Raw genomic sequence first — 25,271 nt, forward strand, 5'->3', positions numbered from 1 at the left:
AATCAAGGAAAAAAAAATGCATTAAAAAACAAGTATGAGGCTTGGATTGTTTTAAACTGAGATAATAATGAGGGAATTTGGGAACAGTTGTACTGGCATTCCTTTAACATCTTCCCACCTTCAACTTGGCTGGAATTCAGGTAGACGATGATAGTAGAAATCAATACACAGAGGAAAAGTTTGTCAGATCCAATCAAGGAAGATTTCAAAGAAATGGCCAAGGATTCTCAATGCAAGGAAGAAGAAGAAACTAGCAAGGCCACTGAGGTCTCTATAATATACATTTTTTTTTTTTTTTTTTTTTTGCATCATTTGCTCTTGAAGGTCTCTTTCCTGAGATACTAAACAAAAACTGCCAGAAAACAGTTGTTCTGATCAAAACCTTGTGACAGCCCTTCTGTTGTTAAGTGGCCATGAAATGACTTTTGCCTCTCTTTTTTATTTTTCCTCCTCAGTTCTTCTGGTCCTTTCTTTTTTTTTTCATAAATGTATGAGGAAGAATGAAGTATAATGTTTCTTAATGTTGAAAAAGGAGGGAAAGGAAAGAAGAAGTAAGAAAGGGCAAAAAACTTACTAAAGGAAGAGAAATGGAGCATGGATGGTAGGGGGGGAAGGCACCCAGGACTACAAAGAGGAATCAAGCATGGGAAAGAATCAGAGACCAGAGGAAGGTGTGAAAAAGGGCCTAGGCTGTGTAACACAATAGATGGGAAAGGGCAGAAATGGAGTAACAGACAGTTTTGCATACCCTTGTCAAAAGGAGTTAGTCAAGACTAGGCTCCACAAGTGCCTCTGAAAGGACTGGGAAGAAAAACTGTGCTGACATGGGTGCATGACAGTCTTTAATAATAGATATGATTGCAGCAGGTGTAAATACACTGAAATGGTACCAGGTAACTTGATTATCAATAGCAGGAAAAATCCAGCAGCACAGGATGGCCAAGTCTGTGTCCTGTTGGTATCCAGGGTAATGGATGGTTTGGGATATGTTATTAGGGAGCTCACTTGGTTTCTGCTCCTGGCTCTTAATGCTTGACTGTTGTGTGCTTTAATACTCTATGGTAATCGGCTATAAAAGCAGTCTTGTAACAGGGACTGAAATTCAAATTTCTCTGCTCCCAGCCATGTACCTTAATTGCTGCATTGCAAAATGATGCTTTGCTCCCCTGGCCCAATGAATGTGGATTAGTTTGTCTCAGAATAACAGCTTTTCAGCCGGCACAATGAAAGGCATTCCTCCCACCTAGCCTCTGGCCTGGTGACAAAGGGAATTCCCTGGGACATGAGAGATAGGGATTCAGTGTCATCCTCAGGACTCCCCGTGTTTCTAAGCTCTACCTGCTGAGCTGCTAAGAGAGTCCTTCTCCTTCCTGCCAGCATGCTTTTGAAAGACACCAAAGTTGAAGGGCAGACTAACTCAAGCATAACTCAAGAATTGATTGCGTTAGATGCCAGGAAGGCTGTAGTTGCAGCATCAGGAGCTGGCAGCTCAGGTGCTTCTCACACTCTGCTAAAGATTCTGGTCCAAGGTACGGGCACTTCTGGCGTGGTGCGAGGATGTGGGGGCACCTGGCTCAGAGCTGTGGGCTAGGAAATGGGTGCCAGAACATGGGGTTCCTGACTGTTCTCCAACAGCGAGTCCTGTTGTACATGTAGTCTGGGATAAGTCTTATCTCAGCTGTGTTTGGGAGAGCATTGTGCTGTGGATTTGTTCCTCTTCAGTGGTGTGCTCACCGGTAATTCGCGGCATCGCAAGGCTGACTTCTGGCAGATAAGATTCCAGCAGGCGGGTGGTGAATGTCCTCTGATCTGATTTTCTTTTTTTTGTTTGTTTGTGGTTTTTTTTTTTGAGGTGGGGAGAGGGCCAGTGGAGACATGTAATGAATGGCGATAACTGCATTTAAGTTCTTTGGCAAGCGGTAAGTACTGTTCCCCTTTGTTTGCCTATGCAGACTACATTTAAAGTGCTGCCTAATATAAAGCAAACCTTTCTGGAGGCCAGTGCTAATTTTGGTTGAAGAAAAGTATAGCACCACAGCTGAAAGTCTTCATTATCTTCTGAGGCTCAATTACTAATGAGCATTCTTTAATTTTTGTTACCACACACTTCACATTCATATGACTTCTTTTCCGCCCAAGGCCTGTTTGAGTAAAATTGTGTACTTCCTGCTTTGACAACACACTAATGATGTTCATTAAAAGAAAATCATTAGGAGTAGCCCTCCTGAAAATGTCGAAAATGTTGTTGGATGGTAATTTGGGCTCGATCCTGTAATTTTAGCGGTGATTTTACCTGTAATGGCTACAAGTAAAGTCATTCTCTGTAAGAATCTTTGGTATTTCTCATCCAGGCTTCAGAAAATAGTCAGACTGTAGGCACACCCACAAAAAGTTCTGGTGAACAGATCATGGATCTCTGCCCTAAATTAATCCCTTAAGTAAAAATTTTCTTCATATGGTTTCACCAAAACAGAGCTATACCTACAAGCAGCTTTGGTGGAGAACTAGAAAATATTGTTAAAGCTTTAAACATTAAACTAATTGGAGTTCACTTGATTCCCTGATGTAATAAAACTCTTCCTTTCCCAGGCCATTATCAGTCAGACAACCCCCTGCATTGTATGTGTTATTAATAATTTATTCCTTCCATTATTTCCAAATGCACATTAAAGAATTGGCTCATGGCTTCTAGCACAACTCTGAAGCACAACTCTGATCAGTAATTTTTGGAAATGTTGTCTCAGGGCAAATAAATTAATAAGGAAAAGGGTAAATTTTATCTTCTGTGGAGTTAAGATAACAGTTTAACTACTTTATTCCTATTAGTATTTTGAGAAATCTAGATAAGAGTTGTTTTCTTCTTCCTGATACTAATGATTGAATTTGTATATTATACTTATAGACTATTTTAATTACTTTTCTACTATTTTTTTCTAGTTAGAAACAAATGACTATTTTTCTCCCTTGCTTCTTTGGTGTCATAATCATGAGCTTGTATAGCCTCATGGAGAATGATGTACTATTTTGTACTTGCCGTTGTTACCCCTTGATATTTTCCAGGTATTCTATTTCTAAGCCAACTTTTATATAAGCAAATTTATGCAAAAAAATACCAGATATGGCTATTTGTCTATTCTGTTTGGGGAAAAAAAAAAAGATTATATAGTGAACTAGAGAGCCCAGCAAAGTGATCCTCATAGCAGTATTTTCAATGCATATGAGTGCAATTAAGGCAACAGAAAGGGTTATGACAAAAATGGGGATGGGGAAACTTTGCAAAAGTGTGCTGGTTGGAAGAGTGGCTGCTAGGAAAGGTTAAATCATGGAGTATATGCAGAAGTTGTTTGTGAGATTCATATACTGCCAGAATGTGAAGATTTCCAGTCATACTTGCCCAGTTCCTAAGAGACCAGCGATCTTTGTAGATGTCAAGAAATGATTGAACACAAAGGAAATTAAGAATCCTGGTTTTCAGCCACGTTGAACTGGAGTTGATAGTTAAGTTACCACGAGGGCACTAGCTCAATGAAATGACTCTGACTGAGTAGAGAGATGTGTGAAAAAAGTGCCTAGAGATGGCAGCTGGATCTCTTTGCAGGTGGGACTGTTTGCTGTGACAAAGATAAGACGGCTGACAACAAATTCCAGTGGGAGCCACTGCAAGTTAGAGGAGAAATGGAGGAACTCTCCTGACCAGTTGCTGGTGGAGGCATTTGAGAAATAAGAGGAGTGGGAGATGATCTAACTCTTAGAAACAGTAAACAAGGAGCAGAGACGTTAGTTTGGAGTGCAGAATGACAAGCAGCCAGCACCACATACTGTTACTTTTTTTCTGTCATTGATCATTCCTTTGTGTTTCTGTTATTGTTTCTTTGTTTCTCCATTTAAATAAAACACCTTTTCTTCCAGAAGTCCTCCTTAAGATCTTTCTGTTCAAGGAACCTGTCTGTGGGAAAGCAAATGAAGTAGAAAGCAAGGTGAAGATAAAATTCCAGGAATACACTTGCGCAGACCTACCTGAAACTGTTTCTTGCCAGGAGCAGGTGTTCCCAGCCTCTGAGGGCCATGCCTCTGCACCAGTTCTGAGATACACTTGCCTTCAGCTCTATGAACAGGGGTTAACAGGGGGCTGCAGAAGAATTATTTGTGCTGAGACATTTTTTAATAAAAGCTATTAAAAAAATTACACAACCTGCTTATTTTCCTAGTTTTCAGTTGTTTGATCACTAGCTCAGTATGGATTTAATGTTTTGAAGAAACAATTCCATTCTTACCCATAGCAAGTCAGCTGTTTAAATGGTGCTGAAAATTGCTTTGGTGACTTTCCTACGATTAAGAAACAAATCTTGCTATTGCAGCATCTCCCTGGTGTGAGGCTTGGAAGTGAGATTTAGGTTAGCAGGGTTTAGCAAGTATCCTTTGCACTGTGGCAACTGTGGACATGGGGATGAACAGGCTCTTAGCCTGCAGCAAAGATGTGGTGATGTGACTTGTTCTGACAGGAGGGAAGGCTAAGCTAACTTGCCATTTTGCCTATAGCAAAACCAAAGCAATACATGCTGACAATTTCTGCAGGTCAGCTGATGCATGAGCTGTTAATATGCACTAACTTGATGGTACTTCCGAGCTCATAAGACAGCTTAGTGTGCCACACACACATCTCTTTGCTTTGGCCCTGCTCTGTCAGTAGTGGAGTTTCTCTTGTCTTTTTTTTTTTTTTTCCTTGTCTTTTGTCTTCTGTGGGTTTCAGATCTCTATGTATGCAAATATGTGTTGCATTAGACACACATCTCCTTGATATTGCCAGTTCTGCCAAGATTTGTGCTAGCTGGAATAGTCCTATTTAGAATTATTTACACTGTATGTAACAGGGCAGAAACAGAGTAACGGGAGTAACTGTCATAAAAGTCATTAATTACAAATAGAGACTTGCCCCAACAAAATAGAGAGCAAAAGTTTGAAACCAGTTCTATGGGGATATCTAACAAAATATCCCCACGTGAGCCTGAATGAGAGAGGAGGCAACAGAACAACTCTGCGAGGAAGCTGCACTACAGCAGCCTTTGGCAGGATTCTGCACTACTTGCTCAAAAGGGATCTGTTAAAGGTGAAAAGTCTGACAACTGGAGAATGAAAACCTTTCCTCTTCTCTTTCCCCACCCTCTCTAACATGGACGGATGAATTCTGGTGTTAACGAAGGGACAGCATGTGCTTTTGATTTTGTGAGGGAAACTGAATGCTGGTCCGGATGTATGAAAGGTTGCTGTATATACAATAAAAGATTGGGGGAAAATGAGCAAAGAAAACACAAAACAAGCCTTTTGTGGATGTAATTTTTAAGAAATGGTATGCATCCAATGGGAGCAAGAAAATAAATGTAATTTTAAGATTTTTTCTTTCCTGGGTAGTAAGACAAGCCAAAAGAAGAAAATGAGAAAACATATATGGATGGAATCTACAGTGAAAATAATCCAATGGGAGAAAAAAATACTTTTTTTTTTTTTTTTTTTTAATTTGCACTTATTATGTTTTAGTCCATGTTTTTCTTACAGCATGGATCACTTAGAGGTCTTACGTGAATTCCTGTCTGAAACAATCCCTAGTTTCCTTAGAACAGGTTTGATGAAGTATTATTTTTGCTCCACATTTCAATACTCGTTCTAACTAACCAAAGAATCATCGCTTGGGAAAAAACAAACAAACAAACAAACAAACAAACAAAAAACAAAACAAAAAAACCAACACAAAGCCTACCAATCAACCAAACAAAAACCACCTTAATTGCAACAGCCTGGAAGACTGTTGCTCTTGGTGCGGTTTTAATGGCTGGACAGGCCTTACATTAAAAAAAATTTAGTCCTGTCTAGGATTTCCCTTCAAGCCACTTGACTTTCCAAAATGGGCAAGGCTTACTGTTAAATCAGGTGCATCTGAAACAAAAAAGAATATTATCTTGTTGGAAAACTGCAGGTGAATGAGAAAGGTATTGCATGTGTTATGTTTGTACAGCACTCTTCACCTGAGATACAGTAGGATTTCTCTATGAAATTGTGGTATTGGTATTTCATACAATTAAGACAGCACAAATAAACAAAGTTTAAAATGAACTAGATACATTTTGAAGTAATATTTTAGGCATATGTTATTTTTGGCTATTGTGCTGATTCAGGGATTAATTGGAATTATAATGAACTGTAACAAAAGAAAAGTCTAACATGAAGTTACAAAACATTACATTGTCTGGGCAGTCTATTTCTTTGTTTTCACTTCAGTTCCTTTTTCTGATAGCCCAGTAGTCCTGGACAGGAGGAGGAAAAGATAAGTTGTAGTAGGAATGAAATGTTAGTTTAGTCATGACTAACTACTTGTTTTCGCTTAGCTGAACTTAAGGCTAGCATGTAGGTCAGCCACCAGGATGCCAGATATCAGAATCTTCTGAAGGCAGAAGTCAGTTTACTTGCAAAAGGGATTACAAAAACATGCACGTTTTCTGTTGTGACGGGCTTCTGAGTCACAGCTGGAATGTGCAGTGGAGAAGTACTCATCCCTGCTGTCCCACATAGCTCCCTCCTTAACTACAATCCCTTGCTCAGCCTCCTATTAGTGGGTATTTGTCAGTTTTTGTACTTTTCCACAGTCTGAAATGAACTCCGGAGCAACAAACAGCATTTTCTAAGCCCCTATGTGCTACTAGAATTCTCTAAGGAATCCTTGTTTGTATGGCTTTTTTTCATACTTTGTGTATCATAGGAGACAGACTCTGAAATACCATACTGTGCACATCGACTTCTGCTTCTGGATTTCATTTGCCATTTACAGTGAGCAGCTTGCAATGTGCTTTAAATGGCTGTACCAGGCACCACTCACATTAAGGGTCACTGATCCCCTCTCTCTGTGCATACTGATATAATGGATGGTGGTGCCAGCTTCAGCTGATTACTTCCTGCTCTCTAGTTCTGCTGTCTCCGTGGAAGCTGAAGCTGCAGACTTCCTTAATTAATCATACTGGTCTGGAAATTGAAGACAATAAGGCCTAAGTACAGTGGAGCATTCTGCTATAGTCAGCACTTTTTTGCTTTAAATACATGGTTTGGATGTAAGCTATCAGTGGTAATTTTCAGGGAGAACTCTGGGCATTTTAAATATACCCTGAAATACTTGCACACTATACCTTTTCCCAGAGGCTGAGTTCTTCTTTCCACAAAGAGCTTCCCAAACTGCTGCCTTAAAGCAGAATGCAGGCTGTGCACAAAACCCTTAACAATCTGTATCGTATATCATCAAGGAAATGCTGCTAGCAAGGTTTTATCCAAGTGAGAAACCTGACAATTCCTGATCATCACAAGGATCACACATAACTAGTAGCCTAACCTAGTAACAGGATTAAACCTAGTCCTTGAATTACATGGTTCTTCAGGAGGTTTCAAGGTGCTCTGTAAAACAGCTGAACGGTATTCTTCTCCTGTATGAGGAGAGATTATCAAAGGGCTCAGTGACTTGCTATGTGGTACAACACAAATCAGAGATGGTGGGGACAAACATTCAATCTCACTCTCATAACTGCATTTTGAATTTTAGGTTCCATTTCTTCATTTTCATGCATTTAGTGTTTTTGTTTTTTTTTTCTTCTTTATAGTGAGAAAGTGACATCAATGGATCAGAATGGTTCCATTTCTTTCCTCTGTCTTCCAAAATGTGCATGTCCCAGAGAAGGGGTTTTAATTTTGGTAAGATGTTCTCCTCCCACTTTGATGGGCTCCTCGATGGTAAAACAGACAGTGAAATAAACAGTATTGCAGTATTTTTTTCCTTCAGACAATAATACAGCGTTTGCTGAAAACACTTATTTTTGTCAAATAATCTAAGAAACACATTTCTCACTGAAGATTTATGTCACAACATTTCCAAGAGGCAGTCTGCTGAAACTTGTTTTTAGTGATTAAGCATAAATACGGCCCAGTGAAGGCTTTCTCTCATATCACATCAGAGTTGCTTGCATTTAAATTAGTGGGTCAGCAAGGCAGGACAGTGGAACCTTTTCTTAGCAGCTGACTTCTCTCGAGTCTCATTTTACATTTTTGGTTCCAACACTATTCAGCTGAAAGGAGATACTGTAGGTAAAATAAAGGAGGTGAATAACAGAGACAAGGCAGCTGCCAGACATCAGCTTCCACTGAGTTCTTCAAAAATATCAGTATTCTCAGTGATAGTACAAAGAATCATAATGCAGTACGTTCCCTGTGAAACAGGTAGTCTTTTGTAGTCACTAATAAGAGCTTTTCATAAGCAAAGTCTATGAAACAGAGTTCTTTTTTTTTTTTTTTTTTTTTTTTTTTTTTCTTTAAACTGTCTTAGATGAAGGGGATTACTATTGAGTAAGAAATAATGGCAAATATCCATATAAATTGTATTTCACCTGCTGAAATCTTTGTGGTAGTGCTCTTCTCTAAGGAAGTCCATATTTTCCCTAACATCACTTTGTGATGTAAAAAGACCTCACAAGTAAATTTGGTAACGCTGTTATTCTGTCAGGATGTTGGACAACCTGATGCTCATTCATTGGCCTTTAGTGATGGCATTCTTTGAAAAGCTGGAGATTGAAATTCCTCCTGAATTTTGTTTGCAAAGGTACAAATGACAGAGACCTTGTGCGATGTACGTAGAGAACATATAGCCTGTTATAGCCTTATATACATCAACAAGTAAGTCAGAGATGTTATGATCCTTTCTTTTTAGCACTTTCCAGCTCTAGCTGGACATAAGTGAACATTTTTTTGTCTGGTAACATGGGAGAAGGTTGTTGATCGTTGGTATATTATGAATTACAGAGCACGTACAAACTTACAGGGCTACATTCCCTATAGAATGATGTATAATGAATATGTTTTACAGTTCTGTAATGAAAATGTAGAATACTAGAAAGGGTTTGTTGTTAAAGCTGTGTTTTCTTTGGGATACAATGTAAATGATCTGCTGGAGGAGCAGATGACAGGGCTAATTTATCCCTAGTGTAACTTCACTGGACTCAGTTGATTTGCATGGGATTAGCTCTGTTCATTCTTTTGTAAAAAAAAAATAATAATAATAATAAAGTTGAGGATTATGTGACTGGGAATGTGTCCAGTATGTCATGTTTTAATGTGTTTTCTTGTTAGTATCTTAAATATGAAACTGATATGCCAGATTTAGAGGCTCAAGTGCTTTCATTTACCGTTGGGGATTTAGAGAAAAATAAAGTCAAATTTAAAGCTATTGTCATGGACTGAAAATATTAATTACTTTTTTTCCCACATTGTATAAACATTAAAAGGAAGCCCTTCCCTTCCTTCACTACCCTAGAACTTTTTGCTTGGATATTTTAAGTTACGAGAGACTTGTGTTCTTCCAGGTTTGATTTTTCTTTTTTTCTCTTCTTCTGTCCTGAGTCAGAGGGGCAGTGAAACCACCTCAGAAGCTGTTAAGTCTCTTATTAGGAAGAGGCAATAAGAGGAATAGATGAGACCTGTGCAGAGGCCTTTAATTAATCAAGCTGCATAGCAGATGTAAAGAAGACTCAGTGGCAGAGGACTGGAGCAGTTTGAATGAGAATTATTTCAAAAAATTACATCTGATATTTAAAATGAATCATTTAAAATTATTATTGGAAAGAAAATGAAATGCATAAAATCTTCTTTATCACAAGATAAAATGTTTGTACATCTTGCAAGTGTTAATAATTCAAACTTAAATACTAGCTTATTGAGCAAGACTTGCAAGACTTTCTGGCAGTTACATGCAGCAGGAACTTTACATTTGCTGTACACTGAGGTACCACATCCATCATTTCAGGGAGGGTGCTTTTCCCAGACAGGGGTATGGCATTTTGGTGGAAGGTGGGCTTGTTGCTCTCCCCACAGTGAATCCGCAGTGGCATGGGCACTTTCACTTTATCCTGCTGATGCCACAAGTGTTCACAAGATCCCGGTTTCCTGATCACGAGGAACACTCAAATGCATTGTTTGTGTTATGATAGGAATATGGGATTCGCTCCAGTAAAGTACCTTTCAACTCCGGGGTAGTTGAGATGTGAAAAATAGAAAGAGATCCTATCAGGGAACAGCAGCAGGGGAGTCATAGGAGGAATACAGTAGTGCAGATAAATTCATTTGGGCACTGTTTGGAACTTGCAGTTTTTCTTCTGTTTGCTAATCAGCAAAAGATGTTAACTACTTCATAATAGGAGGCTTTCTAAATTACAGAGACCAAAATTTAGCTGCCTAAATGTAACATATTTACAGATAATTAGATTCTGTGAATTTCCATGTGGTCTTGGTAACCTTAGGAACTCATGTATGATTTAAAGACTATATTCAATTAAACATTTTGTGCTTGTTTTCTGCGACTTAATTATTTACATAACTTATTGGGGAGAAATGTTTTCACTAGTCTACAAATGTGATATTGCCTGAGAAAATACAACAAGTACAGAGCACCATCTAGTGCAGGATATCCCTAACATAAAAGTCCTTCTGCTCCTATGTCACTTGACTGTGTTTATCTAATTTAATTTGAACATTTCTCATATTGTAGAAGGAGCCAGCCCAGTGGCTCCTGTGGCAATATAATTACTTGGGAGCTTCAGCTCAGGACATCAAAGCTGGAAGCACGGAAATTTGGGTAATCATTTGTGAGAAACGTGTACTTGTAAGAGGAAGTTGTTTATCTTGCTGCCCGCAGTGCTGGGTGATACATTCATTACAACAACACAGTCCAATCTACCTATAAACCACGTTGGACATTAATTCTCTCACCAGATTTAGAGATCTAACTGCCATTTTAAGTGACTTGAGTGCACCATTTAGCTCCTCAAAGCCTTTGCTCAGCTTCTGCAGAGCCTCAGCTAGCCAGGTTCCTTTAGCTGAGCATTCACCGGTTGTGTATGCAAATCGTGACTAACGGGTGAGATTAAAGATTTGATTGTCATTAAGAAATGAAGAAATGAAGGAAGCTGAGATTGTGTAGGAGACAAGGAAAAGACTTACTGTTAATTGCTGAGGAACTGCAGAGAAAAGTGAGCTACAGGTTTTTGTTTGTTTGTTTTTCCTATTTTTGTTTTGTTTTGTTTTTGCAAAGGCCATATTTTGATTCTTCTGGAAGCCAATAAATACATGATTTCAGCCCCAGGGTTGTTTAATCAATATTTGAATATCAACACTCTTTTTGATGCGATCTATTTAGCATGAGGGTAGGATTAAGAGGAACTGTCTTAGTTAACTGAAGATGTAGTGGTGACAAGCTGGATTGCAATCTGCACTAAAAAAAGGTTGAAAAGGGCCCCAGAGAATTCAAAAAGATGATTTTTCATGAATGCTATGTTTTCAGCAAAAGGTAATAGAGCGTTGAAGAGCCACTGTCACTAGTGGCAGTTTCACATTCTCTTCTTATGTAGAAGGTGAACAAACATTGTAACTAACAGGAAATGAGAAATCCTCTCTCTCTAAGCATCTGTTGCACATGGAGTTTGGCTGAATGCTTGAAACCTTGCTGATTTCCCAGCTCTCAGACACTCTAAGGAAACAGCAAGCACACAGTCGTATTTATTTCAGAGTACCTCCTGATGTTGAATAGCTCTGGTTTTTGCTTTCTACTATAAACTGTAATAGTCAATTAAAACAAACAAAGAAAGAAACAAACAAAAAGCAAACAAGAAAACAAGACAGAAGTAAGTAGAAATGTTTGAAAATCTAGATACAGAATACTTTCCTGGCTATTTTTTTCTGCTCTTTCTACCTCTTTCACAACTGCCAAAGAGCACCTACTACTGAAGCTAGGAAAAAAAAAAAAACGTGAAAAAAAAAAAAGTATAAAAAGTTGCATTTTCATTCTTGAGCTAATGAGGAGTAAATTAAAGAAACATGATAGGATTGTTAATGGACCTGGCAAGCTGTGGTTCAATTTGTTTTTCTGGATATGTATACCATTTTGGTAACAGCAAGAAGTAGCTTGGACGGAGCAGAGTGTTATACTTAAAGAAGAGGTTCAAGAGCTGGTGTTAGAAATAGCAGTGTGGGGGATGCTGGGGAGACACAGACAGTAGAGCTGAAAAGAAGAGTCTCCACTGGAAAGAAGTAGGTCAGAAGTAGGCCTCAGCTCATTGTCAGAATGTACTAAAAGTTGTAGCAAAAACAACTGTTGTAACACATAGGGCTCTTTTACCACCCATAGGGCTCTTTTTACCAGGTGAATCTTTTTAATTCACCTGGGCTGTGGTTTCCATTGTTTTAATATCCAAAATGTTTAGCAAATGGAAGAAAACGGAACTAGACAACTGAAAATATAAAGATGTTTCCCTTGAACAAGTATTACAAGAAGAGGCACTTCTGACTGCATGTTGCTTGTAGCTATGATTATGTTCTTTATGAAATCATCACTGACAAAACAGTTTCCCTGTTATTTCCTTGATTCTACTTCCTCTTCTTTTGGGTTATATGATTTATATCAAGAGATATGTATTCATCTTCAGCTATTTGGGAGTTATTATGTTGTTCTAATGCCTGAACAACAACAAAAAAAAACAACTGGCCTTTGCTCTTCTATCTTGTAAGAATAAAGATTCCCCTACAACATGTTCATACTTGTTAAGGAAATAAATGATTACCAACAGGACATGCCAGGCAAATAAAAGAATACTCGTGGTTTCTCTTCTATGCTGTAATCTCTTTTCCAGAATGTATTTAAATTTCCTCTTTGAAAATAAAGAGGTTGTTTATCTGAGAACGATTATATGACCATTTTGAATTACAACACCTCTTTCACATGTTTTTTATGTAACCAAAAGGATCAACAGAGAAAAAGCCATAGAGCCAAAATGCTACGGAGCAACAAAAGACCATAGAGATGGTGGGAATTAAAAACTGTATTTGTGTATTGCTAGCAATGTATGCTAGGTGCTTTTCAGACAGCTAGGATGCCAAAGACATTATTCTGAAGAGCATTCAGTCCAAATAAATGTACAAATGCATTTTGAGATGTACAAAGAAAGATTTGTTCCTCCATTTTATGATTTCCAATACAGAAAAGGGGGTCAAATTTTACATCAGAGTATAATAATTATATTCCACCCCTCACTCAGCTGGAAGATGTCATTAACATTCTCATAAGCAAAGAGGATGGATTTATGTTGCCACAAACAACAACAAAAATATTGCAGATTTTATGAGAACAATTTGTACACATTAGCAAAAGTCCGTGCTAGACATCCAACTTTGTTGTCCTTAAATCTTCTATGTCTTTCATTTAAATTAAGTGTTATGTGATCTGTCTTAATACTCTCCAAATATATGAGCTAATCTTTCCATTTTCCTGTGAAAAATTAAGACTTTTTTTACAATTTCAACATAATGTTATCCATGTTTTTGCAAGGAATTAAATATTTCGCCTCCTAGAGTAGCAAAATAACTTGAAAGTAATGATACAAAATACTGTACTTATGTTTTTAAACCACTCCAAAACTTCCATTGTATTTTTAATGACCCTAACCTATAGACTTGCTCCCAGAGTTATGCAGGAACATATTTTAAATTCTCTAATTAGATTGGATACATATCAGACATCGAATGCTGAATATATACATGTACATATTCATATATATGTATACACACCCATCCATACAGAGGCCAGGGTGTCTTCTTGTCAGATAGAGAATTTAACTTGGTTTAACTGATTAACCAAGGCTTCAGATAAGCAGTTATAGAGCTATCCATTGGTCCTCTCGTGCAGGGATACAGGAATGTGCTAAAAACTAGAAATCTCTAGCAGAGTATCTCTTGATACATTAAGAAAAAGGCTGTATGATCTAGAAAACCTCCTATTATCACAAAAATCTCAGACTGAAAAATCTCTGTATTCCAAATGTTTATCAATGTTATTTTTACAGGACAATTTTCTTTTTAGCTGCCTCAACCCCATTTTTTCTTAACTTCCATTTTCTGGTTAGATGTAATTTATTTCAGTGAATGAGGTACTGTTTTATATGAACCTCTTTTTTTTTTTTTTTTTTTTTCCCAGTTGTTCTACAGATTCTGCATCCCTTATTCCAAGCACTTATTTCAAGGATTCTCACCCAACTTCTGTTTTTAGAGCATAGAAATGGAAGGAACAATGGCCATGCAGAGAGTTCTCATTCAGCTGACTTGTTTTCATATAAATATAGATGTGAGTTGGCTGGTAGATTGCCAAAAGTTATTATGTTAATCTTGACTGAAAATCGTCTTGAGGTTCAAATACTGTATTTGGACAGAAGGAGATAGATTTATAGTCCAACCACAAAAGTAGCATCTGTTTTGTGAAAGCAGGAAAAGAAAAGTGTCTAAATTTGGCTCAGATCCATGTGTTTTATAAAATCATCATTCTTATCTGCTCAGCTGAAATGGATTACATTTCATCAGGTAACTTTCTAGCGAGTGTGCCTATCCTTCTCCATGGCAGAATGCATCAACCAGTATTTTTTATTATTACTGGCTATTACAGTCTACTGTGGTGCTAGGCACAAAAGCTATGGCTGGGCAGAATTTCTCTTACGATTTTTCTTGTACAAGAATAATGTGGATCTGTAGCTTGAGAAGGGTAAAATCCCAGAGAGACAAGAGAAAGACAGAAGAAAAGGAGAAGATAGAGGCTTAGAAGCAGAACCACTTAGAACTGACTGAACAGGGCATTCAAACCGTGAGAGCTGTGGAAGTTAACAGATACATAAAGATAGTAAGGATTTATGGAGTCCAGCACTAAGAACTGCTAAATGCCAGATTCCAGACTGCATGTGAAACATAATTCTCTCTACACATGCATTATGTTCAAAGCATAGCTCACATTAAGATTAGTTGCAGCTTTTGTTATTAAACCTTTTGCTAAACTCCAAAATGTCAATATATTAAAGTCCAGGATATCTATGTGGATACCAAAAAGAAGAAAGGTGTAATTACTGACCATCTGAAAATTTTTGATTGAAATGAAATCTCTAGAAGCTCATTTGATTCTTGCCTTGTAGCATCCCTTCTCTTCCTCTAGTTTCCTGCATCATTCTTTATGTTTTTTATATATGTTCTGTACACAACACATGCAACAAATAAATCAGAGGAATTTACAGACAACAGCTTTCTTCTAAAGCCTTGGTTCATTCTAGAGAAAGTATATCCACTGAGTAAACCAACCTTAAGGTTCTATTTAGATATTTTTTTGTGTGCAATGCATACAATTCATTTTAATTTTTGAGACATGACAGTGACAATATATTTTTCTATTAAAAAAGTTAAAGGATTTGTAGGCACTTTTCATAAAATCATCAAATCACAGAATGGCTTGGGTTGGAGGGGATCTTTAAGATTATCCAACTCCAACCCTCCTGCCATGGGCAGAGATGCCACCCACTAGATCCGGTTGCCCAAAGCCCCATCCAGCCTGGCCTTGGACACCTCCAGGGATGGAGCACCCACACCCTCTCTGTGCAACCTGTTCCAAGACAAAAATGCTCCATGTTTACGAAGATGTCCTTATTCCTAGGCAAACTCTGCCTTTTTTAAACAAACAAACAAACCCATAGACATGTTAGCAGTAGTGTTTGTATCTATGAATTCATAGGCCAGATTCTCTTCTGATTTATGTCTCATAAAGCTTTTGGTTGCAGAGGAATTATTCCAGATTTATATAAGCATATATGAGAAGCAAAAATCTGCCCATCCGTTTTAGTTTGGATTGATTTGCTAAAAGATTAACTGGACAAATCATCTTAATAAAATACTTAAACAATATTAGGTTCAAAGTCTGCTGGTCTGACCTTCATTACAACAGATTTCAGAGAATACCACCACCCATGCCAAGTGTACCAAACAATTCCATTGTCCGTCTTCGCAGTATAGGGGCCTTTATAGTACAAACCATTCAGGTTGGCTGAGTGACACCTGGTGGAAAAGTAAAGGAAAACATAAATTAGTCTTAGTCCAAATGTGGAGAGCATTTGTGATTTCTCTGCAAATCAAAAAGTCACTATGTTGTTAACAGCCCAGTCTGACAGCTGCAAAAATTTACATTTGTGGACTTCAGTTCCCCGAAACGTGCGTGCAGAGTTTAATTAGGGGACAACCGCAAGTGCTTACAGCATCTTTGAAACAAAAAGTTATTTCTATGCTTTCTACAAGTTTTCTGACATCAGTAGATCTCTGAGTTTTGCCTGCTAATCTGTTTCAATGGAGAGTGATTCCAGAGTCCTTCAGGTCATGTGTAGCAGCAAAGCATACAACAAGCAAAACTCTAGGAAAGAAATAGTGATGCTTTTTATTGTTAACAATTAATAACAATAATATTATTATAGCTAATTAAACATATATGTACCACTTCACTGGATCATCAGAGCTGGCATTTTATTGGATTATACAAACTACATTCTTTTTGGCTGTTAGACACACTGAAATAGAAATGTTGTTACAGTTGTTAAACATGCTACTAAAAGCTATCAAAACCCAAAAGGCTTGACTAGATACCACCACAATCTTGATACTCATTTGGCATTTCTATGAGAAGGGAGGAAATCTAGATCCTTGTGTATATATGGAAAGCAAAATGGTTGTTTCTTCTGCAGCACACATTAATAAATCTGCTTTGCTTATCTGCCAATTCAGTATTTTGTTATTAGTGCTGTTAATATCTAACTGTCCCACACAACAATGGATTTCCAAAGCAGACTTCAGAAAATATTAAAACAGAAAACAGTCCAAATGGATATTATTACTGGCAAATCCTAGTCCCTTTGGCTTTGCTTACACTTTATTAACAACAGGTTTTGAGAACTGAAATAGAAACAGTGATAAAAATCTCGTAGAAAAATTCTCTTACACATATGCTTATTTACTGCTTACAAGTTTTAAGCTGGATTTTGGTAATAAGCTGGTTGAGAATAAACTTAAGATATCAACAGTGACTTCATTTTTGATAAGGACAAACTTGTATGAGAGCTGACACAGCCTTTCTAGCCATACAAATCCTGCACTGAACAGACACTTTATTTACTTTGAATCAAAACATTTTGGTAGAAGAATCATAATTGATAAGAGGTATCTAGATCAGCTGAATCCTTTCTTCTACTTCTTCTATTGGAAACAGTCAAAAGTTGATTTTATCGCCAGTAATATGAGCCAGTACTAACTTGTAATTAGTGCTGGGAGGCATTAAGACCAAGAATATGCAGTATTCTGTAATAGACTAGATACAGGCTGAAGTAACTGGACATACTAAAGAAATAATTGGCATGCAATATGATATGAAGCAACATTCATTACTCACAAGTCAATAATCACCTTAGAGTTAGCCTATGTTCCTCCCTTCTTTCTGACAGGCTATTTTTTAAAGCAAAAAACTGCACAGCAATAGTTTCAGAGGCACAGTCAACTCCCAATTATCCCTGGACATTTCACCTGAGTTATATACTAACTGTATGACAGACGCAGAGAGACGGAGTTGCTTCTCTGGGAGAACTGGGAGTGCTGGGGGAAACAGCGTGCTCATGTCCAAACAGACTCGTTAGCTCTTATTTTCCCATTGTGAACCTACTGATCTGTGCAGCATCTTGGATGAAGGAAGCCCTATGAACTGGGTGTAGTACCAGCGAGAAGGAAGCTCTGGGGACTTGCATCCAAGCTGCAAATCTCTGCTTACAAAGTCACACAGAGAGACCGTTCTGCTGCAGAAGTCCAAGTTAACAAGTGCAGAGCTGGAGCAAAACCAGTGGGTTTAAATGAGATCTGAGCTATTTCCTGTGCCTCACTTGTATCACATCCTTTGGTATTCATATTATCTGGGCATTTATATATTTCATTAGTCCAGATAGCATAGAGCTGGCTACAGAAAATTCCTGCCTAGCTGCGAGCTCCTATACAAACCAGCCAAGAACACTAATTCCTTCTATGTCTGCTAATCTGTGCATGACATATTTGTGTTCTTGGTGCTTTCCTTTCTCTGGGCCTGCCAGCGCTGTTCTTTTGGGTAGGATTTCAGAATAGCAAAAATCTCTAGTATTTTGCAGGATTCAGTTTTCTATTAAGCGTAACATTAAAAAGCCAGTAGCAAGACAGTGGAATAACACTACTAGTCACACACTTTCATTATCCAGACAGACTGTCCCTTTAACAGTGTCAGACACACAGCCATAATAGGAACTAGCCTGGTAGGAGTCAGCTATCTTTAGTAGTTATGTAGCACCAACTACAAGGTATTCATAACTGTCAATTATGCCATGCAGTTACTATTGCAAAGGGATCACTTTTCTGGTCGGACCAATATGATATTTAAAAAAAATAAATGAAAAAGAAAAAGAAAGTTTATAAAAGACAAAAAGAAAATGTAGTTGACTATAAGTGATTGATGATTCTCTGTTAATAAACTCCATGTCATGGTATCACAGTTTTGTGCTATTTGAAGTCTAGACATTCCTCTAAATCCACAAAAGTTCTGATTTCATTGGAAAAGTATCTCCAGCACAATTGCTTTTCTCTTTTATGTCTTATCCTTTATGAAAACTGAAAAAAAAAAAAAAAAATGTCTACATGTGATTTTTTTCTATATTTCTCAAATAATCTGCCAACCTACCATCCCTGAAATATACTTAAATAATTAATTAATTGTGAAACACTGGGGAAATAGCTACCTCATTATAAGCTAAACTGGTCACAGCTTAAGACTACTTATTGAAACAGAATTTGGAAAAAGAGGAGTTAAAAAACAGAAACAAAGGATGACACAACAGAGGGAAACAATGGAGTTGATCCAGCCTGGCAGTTCCTGCCAAGTGAACTGAGATCACGGTGAGAGAGTACTATGCTTCCCAGAGCTGTATTTTAAAGCTATCTATTACACAGATACATTACATCGTTTCTCTTTATGGCTAGATTTATCTAATTAATTATGTGAAACAACATAGTTGCCTATACAGGCAGTGCTAAGGTTTATCCTTTCTTTTGAATTGCTATTTTGTATTTAGGGATTGTCTTAAAATTCTTTTACTGAACCCTATTTATTTATTTTTTTCCTCTTAGTCCAGTCATGTGCACTGAGAGAAACTGAGTGGATGCATTCCCATCTTGATATACATGTAGAAAGGATAACAAGAATGAAATGCTGTGAACTGAGGTGAAAAAACTATGGTTTATTAACCCAGCACTAGCTTAACTCATCAGACATTCATCCGTGCTGCTGCATCTAGTCTAGTGAAACAAAGGAGAAATGCAGGAATGAAGTACAGCAGGGATACGTCTGCAAACTCTACATGACCTACTTGTGTAAACACTGGTTACCTTAAAGGGACAAAATTGTCTCCTCCTTACTGTCTGAGAACAAAGATGGCCAAAGCCCGTGGCAAATAGGCAATGAAATGCAAGTGAAATGGCAAATTTCACAGACACCTTGAGTTGTTCAGTATGTATTGGCACTTCTAAGGCGGGTCTTGGTCCTATCAGCACTGACATCTCTGGTAGGGGTCAAGGACGGATTGCAATTACAATAAACAATGCATATCCTTTCTTCGACTGTATGTTATTATTGTATGAATACATACAAAGTAGAATAGTTGATAATACAGATATGAAATTAAAATACCTGTTAAACCACCAACCAGCCTTTTCCTCTTCAGCACAGTTGCCTTCATAGTTGTCATTGTCCCTGTCTCGAGTACTGAATTTCATTCCTCGATGATCAGCCCACCATTTTACTTCAGGATGAAACCCCCCTGTCAGGGAATCACCAGCTGTGCCAGAATATTCACCACAGCTCATCTCATAAGAATGCTAATGAAAAAAGTGAAGGAAAAGAAAAAAAAGTAATCTAATGTGTCTTTTAGCTTTTAGCATATCAGAGAAGAAACTAACCTGTTCCATTGTTCCATTCGCTACTATGCCCAGTATTGTCATGGCACTTAGGCACTGCATACTAGCTAACAAGGGACTGTACAGATGCTTACCAGGGTAAAATTTGTCAATAACTTTGTGCATAAGCAACATAAAAACATTAGAGTTAGTTTTCAGTACATATTAACAAATCAGAACATTGTGTACCGTTATTGTTAAACATATAAATGAAAACAGAAAAATGCTTTTATCCATGACTTCTAGAAAAAATAATTCATCCAATTTACAGAAAGAATGAAATCAGTATATCCATATAAATGACTATTGTTAGATATTTGAAAAGTGGAAGCATTTGTAAGAAAGAATACAAGTTAATAAGGCTCTAAAAAAATCTTTATGAAAATAAGGGAACATGTGTGTTTAGTGTCTCTGTCTATAGAATCTTCATTTTCAATAAAGCTCCCAGTCATTATTTAATATTTAATTACCTCTTCACCGGCAACTCCAAATCTTGTATATTGTGCAAAACGCCGTTCTCCTTCAAAATCAGTTAGATCAATTCTTAAAGTATAGTTCCCTAAAGAAAAGACAATAACAATTATTTTTGTTAAACTAGTCTATCTCACTACTTCTCAAAGCAGAGCATTACAGTACAATATTAAAATACTCATTATGTTTTTATCATGAATCTTATCCATAGCATCACAGCATATTACGTGTTTTTTATTATTATTATTTCTTTATGCTCATTAAGGCATATCTTGCTATGTCTGTCTTTATTCACATTCTTCATCTTCGAAAAAATTAGAATTATTCCAATACAGATTTATATACATATTCAATACATATTCAAATGTATTTTGTTCTGAAACTTTGGGGAGGTCCATGCAGACAAACAACACAACTCAAGATTTGTTCCAACAAAAAATGCCCTGGAAAGAACAAAGAAACAGAAACAACAGAAGATTATTGTCACCATGCAAATCTTACCTTGACTGGTCAAGTAATGAAGATTTTTATTTCCAAGCCAATATTCACCATTTTTCAAAACAAAATTTCCAAAGCCTTCTTCATAGTCAGTCCAGTCTCTGAAAAGGAGCATAAATTACTAATTTGAGTAACAAAAGAAGTATGTTTGAATATTTATTTTATCATACAATCATAGATCACTGAATATTTTGACCTGAAGGAAAACCTTGGGAGGTCGTCTAGTCCAATATCCAGCTTAAGGCAGGGTCAGTCATGAGATCAGACCAGGTAACTAAGGGCTTTGTCCAGTCAGGTCTTGAAGAGACTTCACATCCCCTTTGGGCAACCTGCCTGATCATTCTCACAGTGAAAAAGATTTTCCTTATATCTGGCCTGAACTCTTTCTTTCAAGTTATGTGCATTGTCTCTCACACACCCAAGAGACACTATTGTGAGGAGTCTATTTTCTCAAGGATTTCTCAAACAACTCAGTTTTCTTAGTGATCTCCTTGTAGGATGACAGGTTGCTATTAGGTCCTACTGAATCCCTCTCTTCTCCAGGCTGAACAAGCCTTAGATCCACATAAGGATGTAGATATCTGAAATACAAATTGGACAAAACAGATGTCCTACAAACCTTCTTCTTGTTTCTAATATTTGCGTATATATATATATATATATATAATATATATAAAAATTTCACCAAAAATTTCACTTCTGGGCATTCCCTCTAAATGCTTGAGTCTTGGCAAAGGTAAGGAGCTTACATGTCCACATATCAAGTGCTCACACATTTTATCTTCCCTGGAGGCATTTTACTATGAAATACAAATTACTTCATGATGGGTTTCTCTCATATTTGTGTGCCAATGGTATTTTATTTCCAGAATATAGCTTGCATACTCTTTACATTTTACATACTTTTTACATTTTTACTATTTGCAAAACACAAGATAGTCCTTTGCTTGGCATTAAGAGTCCTTGCTCCAAAAATAGTTAATGCATTTGACATTGAAATATCTTTATGTAAAATGCACTAGTTGTCAGAAAAAAGACTAAAAGAGATGTCTTCCTGTTTCAAGGACATTGTATTGATTTATCTTTCTGTCTAACATTGTGCACACTGCACCGAGTCCAACAAGATGGATGCTATGAAGAGTGTGAAATTAGATCTTAAATACTTTGTTGACTTGACCTAGGAGAATTGATTTGGATCATACAGACAGTTTGTGACAGAGCCAGAAGTGATACCTCATCTGGAGGCTGTTCCACAGCATAACCGTTCCTACTTTTTATCTGACATAATAACTTCATATAATTCTAAAGTTAATGTTTAACTTAGTTCCATCTGGTTTTATGTTTCTCCACTTTGTTTCCAGTTTTAATGACCAAGTCTAGTACCTACCTATCAAAATTCTGGCTGCCATCAGAACGCCTCTGAAAAACAGTCCAACCACCCCCTTCAGACATGTCACAGAAGGCCAGGAATTCATTAGGACTCTGGATAGGTTTCATCTTATAAAATCCACTTTGCTTGTGGCCATCGTTGTAGATTTCAGCGCAATCTGTTCATAAAACATCCATTGGACACAGTTCTTTTAATCCTATACTTACTGGCAAAACCAGAAAACAAGTCGATGAAAGAAATCAAACCATGTCAGGTAAAGTCACATATGAACCTGGCTAATAGAAAGCAAATACCTCTGCAAATACATTTTTTATGACTTTTTGGCATTTTCTTGTATTTATGTTGCTTTAAAACTTTATTGAGCTATAATTATTTTGACATTTCTGTGAAAGAATCTTTTTTTCCACCATAAAATACTATTATTTCTGTCTTCACTCAACTAGCAAAATAATTCCTCTGGTTTAGGTGGCGCCACTTCCAATTCACAGTGGTATAATCCACATTAGAATCCTGTTACAATCATAGAATTTCTCTACATATAAACCACTCGGTAATCTTCAAAAACAAAGATGTGCTTCTGTGTCAGTCCCCAGCAGAACTGCTGAACAGGAGAGAATGGAATCACCAGTGTTAGAAAGAGGAAACAATTGCTGGACCTGATACTGTTGTCCCTTGTATCAAAGAGGTGCAAATACACACAGAAGACTATCCCCCTAAAAGCCCAATGTATGTCTAAAACCATACCACTTCATCTTGATGCTAATTTTTAAGTCTGGTTTGGGTTGGTTTTAATGAAAGCAATGACAGAATTCAGAGCTCATGAAAATGTAACAGCAATGTAATTGCATAATCTTTTTTCCTCTAGGAGCTAAGAAACGAAAGGAATTCTTTGTTTATATGTAATCAGTACGTACCATCAAGCAGTCATACAGAAAAGATGTATAATTTTCAACATTTCTGTTTTTCCTGGCAAAAGTAGAGCTTATTAACTGCAAGATTTTCCCTGAATGCATTATGAACGTGTTGGCTGAACTTCCAGGCCATATTGGAACTTTGTGAACTATTATATTTCTTCTTAGTGAAAACATCAGTGAAGATTAGACAGAGAAAAAAATAAACAGTTTATAATGAAAACAAATAGCTATGCCAGGATTTGAACAAACCATAAGAGGGAAAAAAAAAAAAAAAAAAAAAAGACACCCTTTAAAGAACAACCAAGATGTTTTTGCAGAGAATGTTTGAGTGCGTTGTAGAAATACTTTTTTTTAATCTTAAGCAGGTATATATATGGAATTCCTTCCTCATTGTCTAACTCCAAATTATCCAACTCTGTTGACATTAAAATGCTACAGCAGCTTGAATGAAATAGTGCAATATCAATGGGGAAAAACATTTACCAAGCTATAGGAAAGTAAAAAAAAAAAAAAAGGGGGGGGGGGGGGGGGAAGAAGGGGGAAGAATCAGCAGATACTGAAAACAAGAACTTAGATTTGTTATCCAGAATCACATTTTAAGAAAATAAACTGAGGACAAAGGACAAAGACATTCATCTGAATGTGGTTTTAATAATTTTTTCCAGTAAAAAATAAGTCAACCATAATAATAAAAAAGTCTTCTAGGATGCTGAATATGTAAATAAATATATAAATAAAATTTCAAGTCAAACTCATAACTGCTTTCAATTTTATTTTAATGGTGTTTTATTATATGTGATGCCTTGGTTTATGTTATGATTTCTTCCAGAAGCATAAATACTACAAGTATATTCAAGCAAGCTTATTAAAACTTATAGAAGTTAGGACTCTCTAGTGCTGGACAACTAGAAAGCAACACCATCCAAGAATCACACCCCCAAATTGTATTTTTCAATCCAGCTATTGTTTGGGAATTTTTATTATTTTAGATGAGTTTGGACCTCACTCCAGCAATGACGGATTAACACACTGTTTTCTTCCACTGCAGAGAGACTAGATCACCACCAGAATATAAACAACTTAAACCCAGTATTTTAGAAACTGTGAAGTCTGGAGCTGAACCTAACTCAGTCACAGTTTTGCAACATTAAGAATATAAGAGATCCAGATATCACAATTTCAGGCTTATTTTTGTAAACATGGATGCTTCAGGGACTTTACAGATCAGAACTCGCACACCTATTGTATTAAACAAGAGGATTGTGCATGGCAGGTGTTTTGTTTTGAGTGTCTTTATCAGTTTGGGGTTTGGACTTGGGTGTTGAGCATCTTAAGTTCCAGTTAAGTAAGGTCATTAAATTGCTAGCCATGTGTCCATCTGTTTCATGATTTTTCCTATTTTGCAGAGACATCCTATTTTTGAATGAGTTACTTAATTAGCAGAGTATGGAGGACTTAATATATGTTGGGATATTGCTGTCTCTTGTACAACAAGAGTCTCTAATATATTACTTCTTTAATCCCACTACCTTTCAAATAATTTCTAAAACTCCTTCTTTAAACTATTCTGCAATTAGAATCAAACTTTCAGCTTTCAAACTAGATTCAAACATTCATTTTGGGTTAGCAATTAAAACACTATACCCCAATGTTAAAGGAATAAAAGTACAATTGTGATGGAGAACATCTTTACTGGTGATAACACAGAATACCAAAGACATTTTAATATTCCTTGGTCTGTTAGCAATTTGACCTAAGACTGTAATATGCTGCCAATTTTTGGCAGTTAAGCACCTTAAAATGGGAAAGATTAGTAATGGTATACTGAACAGCTTCTACTTCTACATGCCAGTTTTCAAAATGTTCTGTTGGAAGAACACTGTAAATTTAAGGTAGTTGCATTTAGTAATCTCTCTGTTCTCTGAGGCCTTCCTGGTCATTTAGTTCATCTGCCTTACCTGTATTAAGCTAAATCATTTGGGATGTAACTCTAAGAGTTATTAGGACAAGTATGTTCTACAGCACAACAACAGTTTTACCACATTTAGGAGATAATTAATAATTCGTTAGGAATTTCTTAGATGGGAATGCTCAAAAGCTTCAGGGTTGCA

The 25,271-nt window shown here is 36.9% G+C and overlaps 1 protein-coding gene across 3 annotated transcripts in view; it reads right to left on the reverse strand.

The window, feature by feature from the left end:
• Window positions 1-15,470: 15,470 nt before the first annotated feature.
• The window catches only part of FGL1 (fibrinogen like 1), a 28,383-nt gene continuing 18,582 nt past the window's right edge, over window positions 15,471-25,271 (reverse strand). For all 3 annotated transcript variants that reach the window (XM_032186893.1, XM_032186894.1, XM_032186895.1), the window contains 5 exons: window positions 22,244-22,403; window positions 20,860-20,957; window positions 20,358-20,446; window positions 19,622-19,809; window positions 15,471-15,936 (listed from right to left, as the gene is read on the reverse strand). In XM_032186893.1, coding sequence (XP_032042784.1) covers window positions 15,777-15,936; window positions 19,622-19,809; window positions 20,358-20,446; window positions 20,860-20,957; window positions 22,244-22,403 — 695 coding nt within the window. In that variant the 3' untranslated portion in view covers window positions 15,471-15,776. The remainder of the gene's footprint in view (window positions 15,937-19,621; window positions 19,810-20,357; window positions 20,447-20,859; window positions 20,958-22,243; window positions 22,404-25,271) is intronic.

Source organism: Aythya fuligula, chromosome 4 (genome assembly GCF_009819795.1).
Source record: "Aythya fuligula isolate bAytFul2 chromosome 4, bAytFul2.pri, whole genome shotgun sequence".
NCBI lineage: Eukaryota > Metazoa > Chordata > Aves > Anseriformes > Anatidae > Aythya > Aythya fuligula.